This window comes from Paroedura picta, chromosome 3 (assembly GCF_049243985.1).
Source record: "Paroedura picta isolate Pp20150507F chromosome 3, Ppicta_v3.0, whole genome shotgun sequence".
In the NCBI taxonomy this organism is placed as follows: Eukaryota; Metazoa; Chordata; class Lepidosauria; order Squamata; family Gekkonidae; genus Paroedura; species Paroedura picta.
Window position 1 is genome coordinate 64,479,479 of NC_135371.1, and position 18,774 is coordinate 64,498,252.

At 44.2% G+C, this 18,774-nt stretch overlaps 1 protein-coding gene across 7 annotated transcripts in view; it reads left to right on the forward strand.

Moving 5' to 3' along the window:
* TRAIP (TRAF interacting protein) overlaps positions 1-18,774 on the forward strand; it is a 57,835-nt gene that overhangs the window by 26,870 nt on the left and 12,191 nt on the right. For 4 of the 7 annotated variants that reach the window (XM_077326044.1, XM_077326045.1, XM_077326046.1 and 1 more), the window contains exons 10-16: positions 560-649; positions 816-904; positions 1,752-1,907; positions 3,029-3,074; positions 5,385-5,510; positions 7,714-7,764; positions 8,806-10,953. In XM_077326044.1, the coding sequence (XP_077182159.1) occupies positions 560-649; positions 816-904; positions 1,752-1,907; positions 3,029-3,074; positions 5,385-5,510; positions 7,714-7,764; positions 8,806-8,931 (684 nt within the window). In that variant the 3' untranslated portion in view covers positions 8,932-10,953. Of the gene's footprint in view, positions 1-559; positions 650-815; positions 905-1,751; positions 1,908-3,028; positions 3,075-5,384; positions 5,511-7,713; positions 7,765-8,805; positions 10,954-12,534; positions 12,612-13,648; positions 14,182-18,774 lie in introns of those variants that run through there. The other 3 variants (XM_077326050.1, XM_077326048.1, XM_077326049.1) reach the window with 3 other exon arrangements.

Here is an 18,774-nt window from a genome sequence, read left to right on the forward strand (position 1 = left end):
CGTATAAGACGACTGGGCGTATAAGATGACCCCCCCAACATTTCCACTCAAAATACAGTACTATGGGCAGGTATAGTAGTTCAGCAGTGGAATAGGCTGCCTAAGGAGGTGGTGAGCTCCCCCTCACGGGCAGTCTTCAAGCAAAGGTTGGATACACACTTTTCTTGGGTGCTTTAGGATGCTTTGGGCTGATCCTGCGTTGAGCAGGGGGTTGGACTAGATGGTCTGTATGGCCCCTTCCCATATGATTCTATGATTCTATGTCTATCCCAACTGAAGTGCACCCGGCGTATAAGACGACCCCCCCACTTGGAGGCAAGTTTTTCAGGGGGGAAAAGTAGTCTTATACACCAGCAAATACTGTACTTAAGAGGCCTTTAATAACTTTTTAAAAATCTACCTTCAAATACTTAAAGGTGACAGTAATAATAAAATACCTCTTAATAAAAGGTAAGAGTATCCTTTTATTAAGCATATCCATTACAAATATTGAGGGTAAAACCTTTGTTATAAGTGTGTCCCATACTGTGTCTTCTGATACTGAATATTTGATCTGTAGTTACAGAAAACTGTTCTGGAGTTAGAAAAAACAAATGAGGAATTAAAAAGCACCCAGGCAGATCTGCGAAATGCAGATAAAGAGATCATGGTAAGAACATTTCTTAAAAGTGCAGTAGGTGTTTAGTTATCCTGCCTTGCTCTCCCACCTCAGAGTCCAGCTTACTTTCTAATCTGCTTCATTATGGAGAGAGGGAGCAATCTCTTTTTCTGAGTTTCAGCATATGCCATCATTGGGGTTTTCAATTTTATTTTAGAGTCTGAAGAAGAAGATGGAAATCCTGCAAGATACCTTAAAAGTTCCATCAGTAACCAGTGAAGCACTCAGTCGGCTTGTTTCTGAAAGGTTTGCATTACAAAGAATTGATGCAATAGAGAGAAACTGTATTAACAGTACTGTACAGTGGAAGCAGTAGGTTAAATGCTTCGGAGCAGTCCCAAAAAGTAGAGGGTTAGATCCAGCGGTCCATCAGTGAAAGTTGCTGATGGATGTTGTTTTTTCTGCATTCCTCTTTCTCAGCAATCCTTTCCAAACCTAAGAAAAGAACCGTGGGACCAACATGGGCAAACAGCCACATAGGGACTGCAATGAGCAAGAGGAAAGAAGTATTCTTCTCTCCCCCATCCCCATCACCGCAGTCCCCTCGGCAAATAAGATGTAGCTGGACAGCTCTGTCTCCTTGTCAGTCATGATAATACTTTTGTTGCCATGGCAACTGAAGTGAATCTGGATCCTTCATTGCAACTTTAAGGTTTGTCTTGGCAAAGGTAGCCTTGACTCAAATAGCATTTTCTACTGTGGTACAGATCGGTGTAGGATCAAAATGATGGTTTTCTTCTGGGCTTGAGAAGCTGAGTGTAACTGACATGACCTTGAATGGTGGGATGTGAATGTTTCAAAATTTTTATCACGTTTTAGTAGTCCATCCTCTATAACCAAATCAATTGCATTTGCCATTTTCCCTGACCCTCAGTCACTGAACATCACAAGTTATACACAGATTGGTATGTAAAGGTATGTCTTTGTGCTGTCAGATAATAGAAGACACAATACAGAGCTATGTTGTAGAGCATGTAATTAAATGTTGTAGAGCATGCAAATTAATCTGGACATTGAAATAAACACACCTGAGAGTGTACCAATTATTTGTGCTATGCATTAGTGGTAGTCTGTGTGTAATTTAACATTTCAGCCCAGCTCCTATGGATCTGCTCAACCCAAGACTCCATCGGCCAGCTCACAGTGATGACATCAATCTGAATGCCACCTTTGATGTGGAGACACCAAAACACCAACCTCATAAGACAGTTCCAGCTCCTGCCAAGAAGCTCAGGCTGGATAAAAAGTCGTGAGTCATATTCTTTGCTTCTGTTGGCCCTGGGAGTGTGCTTTTTCTGACTACCATTCCTGTTTTCCCACATGCTGCAAGCAATTTTCCAACCACTTCTTGTTCTATGATCATTGCTTTCCGCTGGAACATCTTCTCCAGACGTTTTTTTCATTGCTGTAGAAGAGTGAAAAAAGCTACTACATGCCAAGACTGGTGTACATAAAAGCTGAACTTTCTCCCAACTTGGTTGCCATCTCATTATCATTTAGCTAAAATTATTAGATGCCAGTATGTTTAAAAATGTTTTAAAATGATTCCCAACCTGTAGGATTCCAGTTTAAAACTGTATATAGCAGGGGCAATCATTCACAGGGGTACCACTTAGGATCACATTATCAGATTAGAGACAGAGCGCTATGAAGTTCATTGCTTTTCAGAGCTCAATCTAATGTCCTTATTATTGGTTCACGCTACAGATGAAGGTCTATTGAAACTGGCCATTTTAGTGGAGGACTGTCTGTCTAGCAGAACTGCAGCTGGATCATAGTTTGATTTTTCCCATTTGAATGCTTTGGGCAATAATAAAATTGGCTTTGAACAATTTGGACAGTTAATTTTCATGGTTTATTGTATACACCCCATGGAAATTTGTATTTTCTTTCTTTGGGTGTACCTTTTATGGTATTGATTAGGGACAAGGTAGTAACATTTAAGTTGTATTAGTTGCATATTAAACCTACGGCCTTGTGCTGAACTAGCATTTCTAATTTATGTTGCTTTTGACAAGCTATTTCTCTGTTCCAGCTGAGTACAAAAATATGAAGGGAGAGCCTTTACTAATCTCATTAATGGAGTGTAATTAGAGCTTCAAAAATAGACAAGCAGTGTTATTGGGACACAACACTGGAGCTCTCTACTGCCTCTTTTGCTTGTCATTCAAACTGGCAACTCCACTGGCTATCAGAAACAGGATGGGAGCAGCAGTTTTCCCTGAGTACAGAACAAAACCAAATTTGCATGGTTAAGAAGTGAAAATTGAGAATCCAGGGTATATTGAATTCATACCTGAATTTTCACAGAAAAATTACACTTTCAAAAGTGGGTGGGATGATGCATTCATTTTTGTATGTGTTTTTCAGGGCCTCTGTGACAAATCTATCAAGAGTTCTGAAAGCAACAGCAGAGGTATACTAATTCAGTAAAATCAAGCCGGGGACCCATAAGGATTCTATGGGATTACTGATTTTCCTTTATCTCCCTTCCCACATGACTTCCACTTTCTCCAATCTCTCTGCCTCTCCTGTTTTCCTGGTGCCTTTTTTCCTCCCCCTACCACACCAACCAACCTACCTTTATCATAACATAAGAGCCTGGTGGATCAGACTAATGGTCCATATAGTCCAGCATTACATTTCATACAGCAGCCAAAGCCCTCACCTGCCTCTGGTCTACAGGGCTGGATATGTAGACTCCCTTCAGTCGCAGTGGCTGATACCCATTGATGGGCCCCTTCTCCATGAATCTGTGTAATCCTTTTTTAAATCTATGTATGCTCTTGGCCATCACTCTGGCAGTGAATTCCACAGTTTAACTGCTTATTGAGTGAAGCAGTATCCATTTGGTCTGTTCTGCTCCACTTTGCCAGGAATTTAATTGGGTGCCCTCAATTTCTAGTGTAACGGCAGAGGGAGAAAAAACTCCAATTTCTTCATGCCATTTGTAATGTTATAAGCCTCTGTCATGTCTCCAGTAATCTTTTTTATAGACTGAAAACTCCCAGGCTCTCCAGTGTTTCCTCATAGGAAAGCTGCTCCAACCCCATAATTATCTTGTGTGCTGCCCTAGCCGGGCACATGCAGGGTTAGTGCAAGGGCAAGCACGGTTACCGAGTCGAGCAAGTTCAGAGCGTGTACCAGAGAGTAGTCAAAAGTCCAGTCCGGGTCTTATCGGGAATTGTTAGATGACGAAGTCCAAAGGAGAACCGAAAGAGTTGTCATTTATCTTTACCATGGTCAAGCCGGGAATCTGTGGAGCATTCAATCAAAGCATAGTATAGTCGGGTGAAGCAAGGGTCAAGCCGGGAATCAGTCAAACAGAGCTTCGCCGAAGTGTTGGTGAGCAGGGAACCAGTCAAGGCAACGGATGGACATGTGCACAAGGTTGCATCCACACTAAGAAGCACTTCTGCTATGCTTAAGAACAAACTGAGCTGTCACACCAAGTGGCTGCACCTGGCACTCAGCCTTCCTCCGATGAATGAGCCCAACCTAGCCTGTTGCTTTAGTCTAAGCCGAGCACTTTGCCTGTGTGTTGCCAACGTTGTCCTCCTGCATTCCCTCCTGCGCTCTGGAGATGAGTCTGGGCTATTCAGGGGTGTTGCTGCAGGCTGAGGTAATGCTGGTGCAGAGGAGATGGTACTTGTCTGGCTGGGACCTGGTTGTGGCTCCCTATCAGGACTTGCATCTCTAAGCAGCACCCTGCTGCTTTGCTCCAGCTCCTCCACTTCTTCCTCCGAGGGAGCTGGTGCAGAGGCACCCTCCGGAGACGGGGCCATGACCCCATCCCCCCTCCCAGGGCCCCTCTCCGCAGGGGCAGGTCCTGGCTTGGCGGGGTAGTGGCAATGGAAGTCCCTGACCAATGCTGGAGCATGTACACTGTCAGCAGGTTCCCAGGTGCATTCTTCGGGTCCGTATCCCTCCCAGTTTGCCAAATACTGAAGGGCGCCCCGACGCAGCCGGGAGTCAAGGATTTGCCGGACCTCATATTCCTCGGCTCCTTCAACCAACATAGGAGCAGGAGGGATTGACAAGGCCGGCCGGGAGCTATCTGGCAGAGCGGGTTGCAGTAATGAGCGGTGGAACACTGGGTGCATACGATAGGTGCAGGGTAGGCATAGACGAAATGCCACAGGGTTGACCTGTTCGGTCACTTCAAATGGCCCTATGAAGTGAGCATCTAGGACGGTCGACTGGTCTTGATGTGCCGGGTTGACAGCCAAACTTTGTCACCGACAGCTATAGGTGCCCCCGTGATTCGGTGTGCATCTGCTTGGGTCTTGTACCGGTCTTGTGCCTCCTGGAGCATGTGTCTCAACAACTGGTGTTGCACTTGCAATTGGTCTAGATCAGCGGCTACCCGGGAAACGGTTGGTGGCACAATATCCATAGACGGCTTGGAACGGGGTCATCTGGGTAGATGTATGGGTCTCATTGTTATAAGCGAATTCAGCCAATGGGAGCCAACGTGACCAGTCATCCTGTTGATAACAGACATAGCACCGTAGGTACTGCTCTATAATCCCATTGACTCTCTCGGTTTGACCGTGCATGCTTACCATTTGTACCATTACAATTTGTAATTGACTAATTGTTTTTGTGTACACTTAATGGGTCCTCAGAGTATGCAGCCCTCTCTTACCTTGTCTTTAGGTGGCCCTATTTTTCTGTCATATGGTTAGAAAAGAAATAATATGGATCTAACTTTTAAACTTTTCAGAACTGTTCCGCTGAAGCAGAAGGTGAGCATCTAGAAGACTTCCTTCCTGCTTTCATCAGAAATTCAGTTCTGTCCAAGAGACCACCTGGGACCAGTCAGCTGATGCCACCGAGGAACATAGGAATAGTAAGTAGATAAGGGTCTGATCATAACCAGCAGCCCTACCCACTCCTGTAGTGTACATGATATAATTAGATTAAGAGATGTGAATCTTTCCCTTGGGGAACTCTATCACCTGTATTGTGAAGAACAGGTTATTTTGTTTGCACAATTCTTGTATACCAGAGCTTCAGTTTATTTTCATGGTGTTGTCGTTTGGTGTGTATAACTTATCAGCTGGCTGCTCTGTAGGGGCTACAGCAACAGAAGAAGAAGAGTTGGTTCTTGTATGCCACTTTTCTCTACCCAAAGGAGTCTCAAAGTGGCTTACAATCTCCTTCCTATTCCTCTCCCCACAACAGATACCCTGTGAGGTGGGTGAGGCTGAGAGAGCCCGGATATTACTGCTCGGTAAAAGCAGTTTTCTCAGTGCTGTGGCAAGCCCAAGGTCACACAGTATGTGGGGAAGCGCAGATTCAAACCCGGCTCCTAACCACTACACCAAGCTGGCTCTTGTCTTTTCCTCACTTCTGGAAAAGGTGATGTACAGGGAGTTCCCCATTTTCAAGTATTTTAGCTTCAGTGAAGTGCTATGACATATTGCTGGTGGGTTTCAATTAGAATTTGGTAGTGTCCGGGCAGGGTTGCTGAGACAGCAGGCAAGGCGGAGAAGGGACTGGCCCAGGAGGGCGAGCCGAGAGACTTCAAGCCAGGAGCAACTCTAGTCCAGCTCCCAGGAGCCGGCAAGATCAGTGACGTGGGGGCGGAGCTGGAGCCTGGCCAACGAAAAGAAAGGAAAATAGACAGAGAAGGACAATGGCTCCAGCACAGATGGTCAGGGGAGAGGAATCATGCCTAACCTGCACCCCTGCCCAGACTTAGAAGCACCGCCACACAAAACCCCATTGCATACAGGTGAGGGGGTGGGAAATAAGGCAAAAGACAGGAACACAGGGACGACATGGGGAAGAGGAGCAAGGCACTTACCTGAAACGCAGGTCTGTTGGAATTCAGCAGGACGTTTTTGAAGGACAGCCTCTGGCAGCCCGTGGAAAGTAAGGTGGGGAGGGGTGGTTAAAGCAGGACACCCCAGGCCCAGCTCCCATGGGAAGGGCCAGATAGAGAAAACGAGTAGGCGGTGCCCGTGGAAAGAAAGCCTTGGTTTTTCACCTGCGGGATCTCCGACTTGTTGTGGCAACCTGAAAGGAAAGATGCTGGAGAAGGGGGTGGGACCCGCAGGTTAAATACCAAGGGGTGGGGTTGTGAGGAACAGATAAAAGGGAAATGGAAGAGCACTGGGGGGGGGTTGTGAATTGGAAGTGGAGCCGGTGGCAAGAGTTGGTGTATTCCAACTGTTTGGAAGAACTAAAGAATAAAGATGGATTGCATTATACGAAGAGGCAGCTGCGTGTTTTTTTCAGTTGAAGGGCAGAGCACCAAGCCAGCAACATGGCTGAAGGGGGCAGGGCCAGGAATAGATCACCCCCTATCCCCACAGGTAGTATGGCCAGAACTTTCGAAGGTAACCTGAGAAGCTCAGTGCTTCTACTGCTTAAAGTTTAGAAGCCTGATTTTGGACCATCCTTATCCATGGTTTCTCTATATATTTGTGAAGCAGCCTGGGGGGGGGGGGGTGGAACGTGTCCGGCTGTCCAAGTTGGAATAGAGCCAATCAGGGTGCAGCCAGTTTTAGCCCTACCCCTGCAGCTCCCGCCCTCCTTCCCTGGACTCTAGCCAATTTGCTCTCAGATGCACCTCAGTGCCTGGAGCCAGCAGCAGGTAAAGGGAGAGGGCCCTGGGTAAAGGGTTGTGGTGGAGGGGGCCTACTAGGCTGGACCTACTAATGAGGGCCTCCCGACCTGCTAAGCAGAGCCTGCTAACGAGGGCCTCCCAGCCTGCTGACTGCCTGCTAATGAACTCTGTCCCACGCCTGCCAACGAGCTGGCCAGCCCCCGCCCCACATGATCTGGCTGCAAGCTGCAGCCCAAAGCCACCTTAAGCTGCCTAGCTGGGGGCCCGGGGGGGGGGACCCTTTCAAGGCCCATTCTTAGGAACAGGCTTTGAAGATAGTGCTAATATAAATCATCCTGGCTACCAGGCTTTTGACTGTTTGTTTGCCCATATCAGCAATTTAACCATTTGTGCTGTGTTCTACACTGAATAACTTTCTCTACAAGAAAGGACATGATCGTGTTTGCATTTATAGCTACTGAATTTATTTGCTTTGTAGGTGAGAATGGGCTATGATGGCCTAGGAGGCAGAACCAAATTCATACAGCCTGTATCCTTTTCCCAGAGTCCATTCTGAAAAAAACTAGACTGATCTGAATGCAGTTTTTAGTGGTGCTAAATCTAGGCTGAACAATATTTTCACACGGATAAATGACAGAAAGTAGCATTTGCTTAAAACAAATTCCAGTTTCAATAAAGGGATTTTTATTGCTAGAATTTGGGCAGTAAAGGACAGCTGGGGGCAGAAATGAATGTTTGCAACAATCCCTAAGGAACAATATTTATTCAAAATGTTATAACATGCTGAAAAGGTCTGTAGTTATGGAGAGGAGACCGTCCTGCAACACCAGTGTATTCTTTCAACTTTATCTAATGAATTATTAGGTTATGAGCTTGTTCCCACTGTGAAGTCCCTTATTTAATTATGGAAATATATTTCCTAGTTGATCAAAAATAGACATAGGCTGGTTCTAGCTCCCAGCTTTTACAACAAATAGCCTGTTATGAGAACTGGAAGCAAATTCTGTAGAAAGGCATATATATTTAACATGACTGCAGAATTTCAATTGAAGACTTGCTTCACAGAAAATATTCTTTCCAACAGAGCTGTGTCCATGTTAATGTGTAAAGATTCCACCCCTCCCTCAATGCACAGGCCAGAAATGAATAATTGCCATTTAGGGCTTATTCTCCCCATAATGAGCAGTGTTGACAGCAACTGTTTAAAGATGACCATGTGTGGGGCTGGCAGCTGCAAGGTTGCACAGAGGTGACGCTGCTGTAGGGTGCTGCAGGCAGGTAGAAATAACACTAGGCAAGGGACTTGCCCTCTAACATATCTCAGCGAGCCTCTGGCTGGTTGAAGAATGTTTGGCTAGATTAACAACAAAAGTTTTGTCTCTTTTCCCCAGCTGGGGGCTGAACACTTTGGCCTTAGAGGAAGGATTGGGATAAGGGAGAGAATGTTGTCAGTGCTCAGATGCATATTTGTGTATTTGATGCGTTATGGGGGTGGTGTTTCCAGTTAATGTTCTCTTTCAGCTTTCCTGAAATATCCAGCCATTAGTTTCCTTAAGCTATCTCGTTTCAGAGTACCCATGCGGAGATTCGCCCCCTGCCTGTGAAGGGCAAGAAAAAGAATGTTTCTAAGCCAGCAATAGCAGCGGCTTCTGCTTCTGGCATTAGTCAGGCAAAATTGGACTACTTCCTTAAGTAACCATGGATTTCTTTAGCAGAAAAACAATGATCAGAAGCCTGGAATCAACTAGCACAGCAGGCAGGCCTCATGGTGACCCCAATACAATGGACAGAACACAGGATGTTGAGAACTACTACACTCCCCCATCTTTGAGTTTTTTGTGACATTTTCCTGTAAATTGAGCATGGAAAAGCAGCCTTGCTTTGCTGCTAGTGTTTACAGGGAAAAGGCTAAAAAAGTTCGGTTCCCGAATCCTATGGAATCCTGAAGGACTATTTTGTATTATCTAGCTGATGGACTATGGGAATTTGGCTCCTTTAACCTGAACAGCAGTATCAGCTCCAAAGCACGCCACTGAAGACCCAGAGATGGCTTAGAGTCATCCTTTCCTTAAACCACACCTGCAACAGGAGCATCTATTCCATGGATTCCTTCAAACTTTCATTATGGGGAGGAAATTCTGTCTTTAGCTATCAAACGGAGTCTTTGAGTGATCTGACAAGTGGCTCCAGACATACACTGGAGTAGTTCTTTTTCGAACAATACATGTGCAAGATCATGCCTTCTGCCAAAACCTTTCATATCTCCTTGAGCTGGTCTGTAGCCAAGATTTGTAGCACATTTTGTGCTGTTTTGGAGGGATTACTTGATAATTAGTAATGAATTTCTGTCTTCCTCTCAGTGATCTGAGATATTGATGCTGGTTTGTGTTTCAGAAAGTATCTCAGTATGCCTGTTTTCAAAATGAGACAAAACTCCTAACTAGCTTGGATATGAAATCTGAGCAGGATAAGAATTTTCCCTATCCTTGCTGCTTCTATTCCCCCCCCCCCGCGCTGCACTTTATCTGTTGTCCTGCTAAGTTTGCATGGTGGTGGCAGCAGCTGTAGCAGAGGTTCATTTTGTGGCCCTCCAGTCCCTTTCTGTCTCTTTGCTTCCCTAACCCACTACCACATGGCAGAGTTGGATGGCGTCTCCTATGGACTGGAGGGCATGTAAGGTGAAATGAAGTAGGAATTGTGGTGAGGATTACATAGAACTCTGTGATATTCTCAGTGACATCAGATATGCCATGGTCCTCTGAGGGCATCAAGAACTTTGATTTCCTGCTCGGAAAAAAATTGGGCTGTTTTCTCTGCTGAAATTTAACGTGAGCTGGGTGAGCTTGCCTGTCTCACCAACCAATGTTAGTGGTGAGTGGACCTCTTTGCAAGTGACTTTATATACTTCTGTCACAAGGAATCCCCCAAATGCAGAAGAAGCCTTTAGGATGTAGAGATAAATCAAGGACAAGTGGTAGCTTGCCCCTAAGGTGAAGAGAGAAAACATCTTTATTTTTTGTGGAGGTTTTTTGGTTAAACTCAAACCTGCTCCATCCTTTCTGAAGCAAACATGAAGACCTCATCTAGTGCTCCAGATATTCAGCAGTTTTTCTCTCCATATTTTTCCCTCCTTAGATTAACAGTGACCTGGTTGTTGAAAGACAAATACCCTTATACCTCGTAACATCCTACTCTCTTGGTTCCATTTTTTCAATTGATTCTTGTCCTTGGTGTTCTGCCTGTGTTACAGCACTGTGAAAGTATAAGGGAAGTATCTTTTTTCTGCTTATTTGCTTCATTGCCATCAGAGAATATAGACAGGTGTGCTTCACAATTAGGGCATAACACTCAGTATCTTTCCTCCATGATAGGACCGTAGTGCTATGACTTTGCTTTAAGCTACAGCAAATAGGTTCCCAGCTTGATTGTTCCATATAATGGAGAGGGTGTGTTTTCCTGGAAGAAATATTATCTGTCTGAAGCAAGTCTAGTTTGTGGCATTGTTCATATTTTCTTTTTGTCTTAAAAGATTTTGGCAGAAGGTAATACTGACTTTAGTCTTTCACATCCTGCGGGAATTTTATAAGCCATCCCATTATAACCAGAGATTCACTGTTTTTACAATGAAATGAAAAACTAGTCACAGATCTTGCAAGCTTTGTTTAGAGTTCCTAGTTGAACATGTCTGCTCACATTGAATAAATATTGTATAATTTTTGCCTCTTTTGTTAAATTGAAGGGATGTAAACTTAAGCCTTTCGAGGCATTGCTGTATGCTGAGGCTTTACAGGCACACATGGTGAAATATGCATCAGCATCTGTGACAGAAGGTTTGCAGCCTTCCTCCAAAGGAAGATTTCTGTTGTACTGAGGAACTAGAATCCCTCTTCCCATAGCTATAACCCCTGGGAGTCTGCAAATTCCATTATTTTATTTTGCAACCCCTTGAAGAAACCTCAGTCTGTTAATGTGTCTACTTCCCAATGATAATCAGGTCCCACTAAATCTGCTTGCATTGGGTCTTGAAGGTGAAATAGAGTTGGCTGTTGTACACCAACTAGAAGTAGCAAATGGTGCATCTGTGTTTTTCATCAAATGACCTGGTATATTTCTTGAGAGAACCCTTACCAAAAGTTTAGGTGGGGCAGACAGGAAAATAGATTTATAAGACTTAAAAGATCACAAAATGTGTTCCCATCAGCAATTGGACAGTCTGTGGCATCCTGTTAGCCTGAAATAAAAATACCAACTTACTTGTAGTTTTGACACCTTTCCCTGCTAATCATTTAGAAGCAATTCTTACCGTGTACTACATGGGAATAGCCGTTTACATTACCATTAATTCCTTGAGGAGCTTGCTGTAATACACATGTGTTTCATGCCATTTTAGCTACACAGCTGAACAATCAGAGATAACCTGGCACTCCAGTGGCATTCCTAGACTTTCCTTGAAACAGGGAGAAACTGGTGGCCAGTTCTGAAACTTTCATCCTACAAAACAGTTAACTTATCCTGAGAATACCCATTCATACCTATGGTCACATCAATATCTTTCAGTCAAGGGTTATGTACAAGGAATGCCAATAGATAAGTAAGATGTATCTATCCTTACTATGAGCTTGATAGTCGTACATGTGCAGTCTGTGCCATATCCAGGTGCGGCAGGAATTATAAGAATGCGGCTGCTTGAAGGAAGGTGACCCTTAACCAATTTTAGTTTTACAAGGGAATTAGAAACAGAATAATGGGATCTTACCCCAGTTTCATTGGCAATTCTAAATCAACCCTCCATCTACCCCTCTGCCACTCTTGATAATGAATTAATTACTGTAGGAAGCCAAGAAGCCAAATTCAGCTGTTTTTGTTACAGAACATGGGCTTAAATCTGAGTTTGCAAGTTGATGTCCAGATGCTCCTAAGCATGCTCAGTAGGAGGAAAAGGACATCCATATGAAAAGCTCCCTTCCCCTCAAAGGCCTTCTGTAAACCTGAGCTTGTAACGTGGGATGCTTGGGCACTGCAGTTAAATCCGCAAGAGCTGTCAGTGTCACTGGGTAGCCTATCCTATCCTGAATTTGTCTTTCTATGTCTTAAGAGAATGGACCATGTTTGAGACATGAATTGGTGCTTTCAGAACACTTCTGTTGCCTTAAGTCTGATGTTATTGTCTTCTCTCAGCCCCACCCCAAATATTCTAAGACTAATTTCTAATTATTTCATAGGTTGGGGTTTCACATTTGCCCATTCTCTAGATCTTTCTTTTGAATCTTAAAATACTTTCCTTTTGCTTGATCCGTAGGAAACTGCATGCAGGTCGAGACCAAAGAAAGGCAAGCCTGTTCCTCTTCTACAGCTCAATTTGAAAGAGCTGCTTTGGTGAGGAGCCATATTCCTATATCTTTGATCCTGTACCTCCCTGGGTTCTTGTGGTTCAGAGCAAGAATCGCTTTGGGACAAACCCTCTGCATTTTTTTCTCTCTTTTGCACCTATCTTTTGTTTTTTTATTGGGTAATAAGGTGGCATTGTAGCATAAAGGTGAACTGAGATAAAACAAGCATGTGATATTCAGGATCTGCTGCTGATTCTTAAGTCAACAACCAGAGGCATTTTCTGTTGCAATGAAATTACTGAGACAAGGGCAGGCCCATATTTCACTTCCAATAAAATTTCATTACCTTTTCCCCCCCAGGCTTACATGTTTTCCTCAGTATTGGTTCATCTCTCCTAAGGGGAAACTGTCAACTCCCATTTAGCCTCAAACCTTAAATTTTGCAATAACCATTTTTTACAGAGCTGAGAGAAATCATGGTTCAGGAGGGAGGGAAGCATTAATATTGTTTACCTGAGTATTTGAGCATTTGCCTGCAGTCTTTGAGGCTTCACTGAGAGGTCAAGGGGGTGAAACCCTTACCAACATGGGACAAATGACACACTAAATTGCATTGTTTAACTTTTCTTTATCAGAGGAAAAAATGAAGTTTCAAAAGTTGAAGCGAATGCTCTGCTTTCTTTTAAGCAAGCCTAGACTGTTGGAGAATTCTCCCATAAACTTGCCTATCAAACCCGAAAATACCTTAGAATATATTTATCTGTGTGTTCCACCAACCTGGCTGAGAGTTCTGTCAGAAAGCTCAGGAGAGGAAAGTTAACGTTGTAGGTTTGATCTGTGATGAGTCCTAAGCAGAGTTAAATTCTTACGATTCAATGGGTATAAAAATATGGTTCTGCTTAAGGACTAGTTATAAGTAACTAGCACTGTCTCTTCCCCACCCCACTCTGATTGGCTGTGGATGGGACACTAGTGGTTTTGTGACATAACAATACTGTGTCTCCACCCTTTCCCAAAGTCATGGCAGCCTACCTGTTTTTATCTCCATTATACCTTTTGTGCATCACCTCATCCTGTGCCAAGAGCTGACAATTTGGTTGAATCCACCAGTTGCCAAGCTACTGCCTGCTGCATCCTGTGACCAGTTTCATACCACTGAGAAAGTACTTTACCCAAGAAGATTAAAACAGAGGGTGTTTTTTTAAAAACACTAGAAAAATTGGAGATTCATGAGATTCCTTAGGCGATACCAGCATGGGAAAGGACGCATGGGAGAAGGTAGGTCCAAACGAAGCAGGGCGCTAGTGAGGGAGAAAGCATCATTCTATGTCCCAAGAAAGGAAAGCTGGAAGAAGCAGAGACTGGAAAGGATTGGTGTGTAAATCAAGGTGGTAGGAGAAGCTGGCACTCTTCAGTCTACCCTCTACAGTATGAGCCTTTATTACTAGATTTCCACTTGGTGGACATACTTTCAATTGGTGGACATTTTACTATTATTGCAATGCACACCCAAGGATTTTTTCCTTCCGGTAGCATCTGGTTATTGGAGGTAAAAAAAGATTGAATTTCTTTTTTGGCTGCTACTATGCCTACTCAGCCTTCAGGACTTTCTCATTATGATTATTATGATTATTATGATTATTATGATTATTATGATTATTATGATTATTATGATTATTATGATTATTATGATTATTATTTATTTGTTATTATTATATTTGTTTCCCGCCACTCCCTTACGGCTCGTGGCGGGTTACAGCATCCTAAAATCCCCATTAAAACACCATTAAAAGACAACAATAACATTACCAGCATTACCAACATGGTGGAGATCAGCAACTCAACTTCCCCCCCCCCCTCTTACTACTGGCGGGTGGAGAGGAGGTCCTGATGATGTTTACTTCAGGTCCCAAATCCCAGATCCCGAGGGGGGGGCATAGATCTTGGAGGGCACCCATCTTCCCCTCTACCCTTGTACATATATTCTTTTTTTAAAACAGTTTTGCCAGTTGTGCTGTTACTCGGCTACCATCACGTCTGCAGACTTACACCTGGTTCAATTGTTTAGGATAGTTTGCTCTCTAACTGCCCTGGTAGAAGGGCAGCAAAACAGTAGCCAATTGGATATCAGCATTTGTGAGTCATTTCACAGACAAAATCTCGACACTCTGCCGAGACCTCCCTGCACCCCTTGGCCATCTCTGGAGAAAACACTGAGTGACTTCAGATGGCTCACACTGACAGAAGTGGACAGGATGCTAGCAGCAGCAAGGCCAACCACATGCCCACTTAGACCCCTGCCCATCGTGGCTCCTAAAAACATCTGATACAAGGGGCTCCCTGGGAGATAATCAACCTATCTTTCACAATGGGAAAATTCCCAGAGGGACTGAAAGAAGCAGTAGTATGCCCGCTACTGAAAAAAACACCTTTAGACCCACAAGAGCCGGACAACTACCAACCCGTCTTGCACCTAGCGTTTTTTGGGAAGGTGGGAGAAAGGCCTGTTGCAAATAAATTAACAGCATTCCTGGAAGAAGCTTTGGTCCTAGACCCATCTCAGTCAGCTTTCCAGCCTGGCCGTGAGGTAGAGACAGTGCTAGTCGCCCTGACGGACGACCTCCATTGCTGCTATTACTAGACCTCTCAGCAGCGTTCGACACAGTTGACCATGACCTCTTAGCTCGCCACCTCACCCACACCGGCATACGAGGGACAGCTCTTCAGTGGCTGATCTCCTTCCTTCGGGGTCGTGGACAGAGGGTTGTAATAGGAGAGAGAACATCAGACCGCCGACAGCTTACTTGTGGAGTCCCACACGGAGCAGTTATCCTATCTTATTCAACATCTTCATGCACCTTCTTGCACTACTGGTATGGAGGTTTGGGCTGGGTTGTCATCAATACACAGATAACACCCAGCTTGTCCTGATGGATGGCCGCCCTGACTCTCCCCCAGAAGCATTAGCCAGCTGCCTGAAAGCAGTGATGAGACATTTCAAGCAGAGTCGTCTGAATCTCAATCCTTCAAAGATGGAGGTGCTGTGGCTGGGGGGGAAGGGCCCATGTGAGTAAGCGCGTCTGCCTACCATGGATGGGGTGCAGCTCTCAATGGCTCACTCTGTCAGGAGCTTGAGTGTGATTCTGGATGCTTCCCTCACAATAGAAGCCCAGGTGACAAAGGTTGCACAGCTGGCATTTTACCATCTCCACCAAGCCAGGCTACTAGCGCCCTACCTGGCCCCAGAAAGGTCACCTCCAGACTGTACTTCTACACCTCACTCTATGTAGGCTTGCCCTTAGCCTTGATCTGGAAACTACAGCTGGTCCAAAGTGCAGCGGCCAGGGTCCTCACAGCAACAGGTCCAGAGATAAAACGCATTAATGGGTTTCTGGGAGGGAGGGAGCAGGGGCCCTGTAGATGCTGTCGGTTCCGCTCTGCCTCAACCTGCCTCTGGTTGGTGGAAGAGCTCCCTTTTTCAGGCCCTGCAGAACGGTTTTAGCTCTGTCAGGGTCCTGATCTCTTTCCGGAGCTCATTCCACCAGGTGGAGCCAGGACAGAGAATGCTCTGGCCCTGGTTGAGGCGGGCTTCTTTAGGGCCAGGGATTATTAGCTGGTTGGTGGTGGCGGAGTGTAGAGCTCTTTGAGGGGCTTAGGCAGGGAGGCGGTCCCTCAGGTACACTGGGCCCTGACTGCATATAGCCTTAAAGGTAATTACCAGAACCTGATCCAGAATTCACCTGGCAACCACTATAGTTGATGGAGAATAGGCCAAATGTGGGACCTCTATGGTGTTGCTGTGAGGGTTAGGGTTAGGGACCTGTTTGTACTGCTATAGTTACCTCTGTTACAGTGATTAATGTTTATTGTGGTTATCTATTCTATTTAGAAAATCTAAGTTCCTTGTATCGTTTCTACGTTCTATGTAAACAGCTGTGAGCCTCAGGGGAGAGTGATATATAAATATAATAAAATGAAAGAGGTAATTTTTTAAGAAGTTTACAGAGCATGAAAGCTGCATCCTTCCCTGTTTGTAACTTTCAGAGATAACACTGCTCGTGAACATGAAGGTTACATGTCTACCTACAGACATAGATAGCTCTATCTTACATGAATTTATCAAATTCCCTTTTAAATAAATTTTAACCAGCAACCATCACCAAACTTGAAGCAGTGAATTCCCTGGATCAATCCATTTGTCCTGTCAGTCAATTTAATTAGTAGAATACTAGTTATAAGAGCAGACAAGCATTGCTCTATGAGCTCTTAATGCTACTTATATTGTATAAGCTGCTCTCATAGATGAAAGATACAGGAAGGAAACATTCTAAACTAACAATTGCCAAATGTTTTCACCTGCCTTTGGGGGGAAGGAGCTGTAACGGTTGATTGTTCTCTGCTTTTTTTGAGCTCTCATGCCAGTGTTGTAATAATGTGATTTGATTAAGAACTGTACCTAGCATTCCTAATGTGGCTACACTATAGATCTGTATAAAGGCATGATACTAGTTTTATTTCCAATCTCTTTCTGTGTTGCAATGCAACACAGAGTTGCCATTTTGATAAGGCTATCTGCTGTGACCTCAATTTCTGACTAGTGCGTTGGTTTTTCTGTACTCTACTTGGCTCTATAGTCCCTAGTTTAATTTTTGTAACAATTTCATATATCCATTGTATGTGTACAATACATTTACTATTTATTTGTTGTAATTCTGCATTTCATGGCCACATTTGTCAGGACCACTGTCTGTAGGGCTCTTTTGAGGCCATAAAATGCATTGGGTAGGCCCTGGCCAGACATTGTCTCTTAACCTAATTTAGCCAGGTTTGTGAGGAAAAAAGAAAATAGCACACACACACACCCACATGTGTACAGTTCTTTGATAGGGTTATAAATGTGAGGTATGAATGAATAGCAAATGGTTCTCTGCAAGACCACAGGAACTAAGAAGGAGATGGTGGTGAATTATGAATAGGCCTTTAAAAAATCCAGTTCAGAGAATTATAAAACCAAGCACATTCAAAGGGATTCACAGTTGGGGAGGAGGATAAGAAATTGTACCATATCCCTTTTGGATAATGAGGTCCTAGTGCCATCTCGTGGCCTATCTAGAAAATAGCTGAATAGTATGCCAAGATAGATTCAGGTGGGTTGGTCTGAAGCAAAAGAGCAAAGTTTTGAGTTCAGTGGCACTTTTAAAACCAACAAAGTTTTATTCAAGGTCTAAGCTTTTGTGTGCACAGAAGACCTCTTCAGACACAATGAAATGGAAACCACCACTCCTGTGGTTCAGTAGGAAAGAACTAGAGCAGGAAGCTCATTTGCCCAGCCTGGACGGAGTGCAATTGGAAATCTCGCGCTTGGCTGGGAATCTCACTTTTGGTACCTGGCAAATTGTACTTATGTTGAAATTAAAAAATATATATTACAGTACTATTTTTGCGTTCTATGCAACTTTTTGTTATTCCATATAGAGCAAATTTTAAATCAAGAAACACCCCCCCCCCGGTCAATGGTGTCCTGCTTTACCAATGTTAAAATCTGGTCACCTTACCCTGCACGGGCCTTCCCTTGGCCTTGACTTGGAGACTACAGCTGGTGCAAAATATAGTTGCTAGGGTTCTCACTAGAACACCTTGGAGAGCCCATATCCAGCCAGTGCTAAGGCAGCTGCATTTGTTGTCCATTGAATACCAGGTCAAGTTCAAGGTTTTGATTTTAACCTTCAAGGCTTTTCACAGTCTGGGCTAGTGTATTTGAGGGACCACCTATCTCTCTATTCCCCCCTCCTCCCAGCTCTTCACTGTGCAGTTTCAAATAGGTTGGTGATCCCTGGACCACATGAAATCTGCCTGGTGTCAAACATGCCTGGTGAAATGAGCTCTCAGAAGAGCTAAGGGCCCTTTCAGAACTAACCCAGTTCCATGGGGCCTGTAAGATAGAACTTTTCTACCAGGCATTTGGTTGAGGCCAGGCGGGCAGAAGATCTTGGTCCTCCTCTAGTGTCTCCTACTTGTACTATGATCCCTAAATACATGGCAAATCAGGGGAGGTGGGGGGGTTTGTTGTGGGATTTGTTGTGGGATTTGGGAATCACAGGCTTTTATATATATTATATGTATTGTTTTTTTAATCTGTTGCATCATATTTTATTGTCAGCCATCATGAGCCAACAGGTTGAATGAAGTAGTATGCTCTGCACATGTAA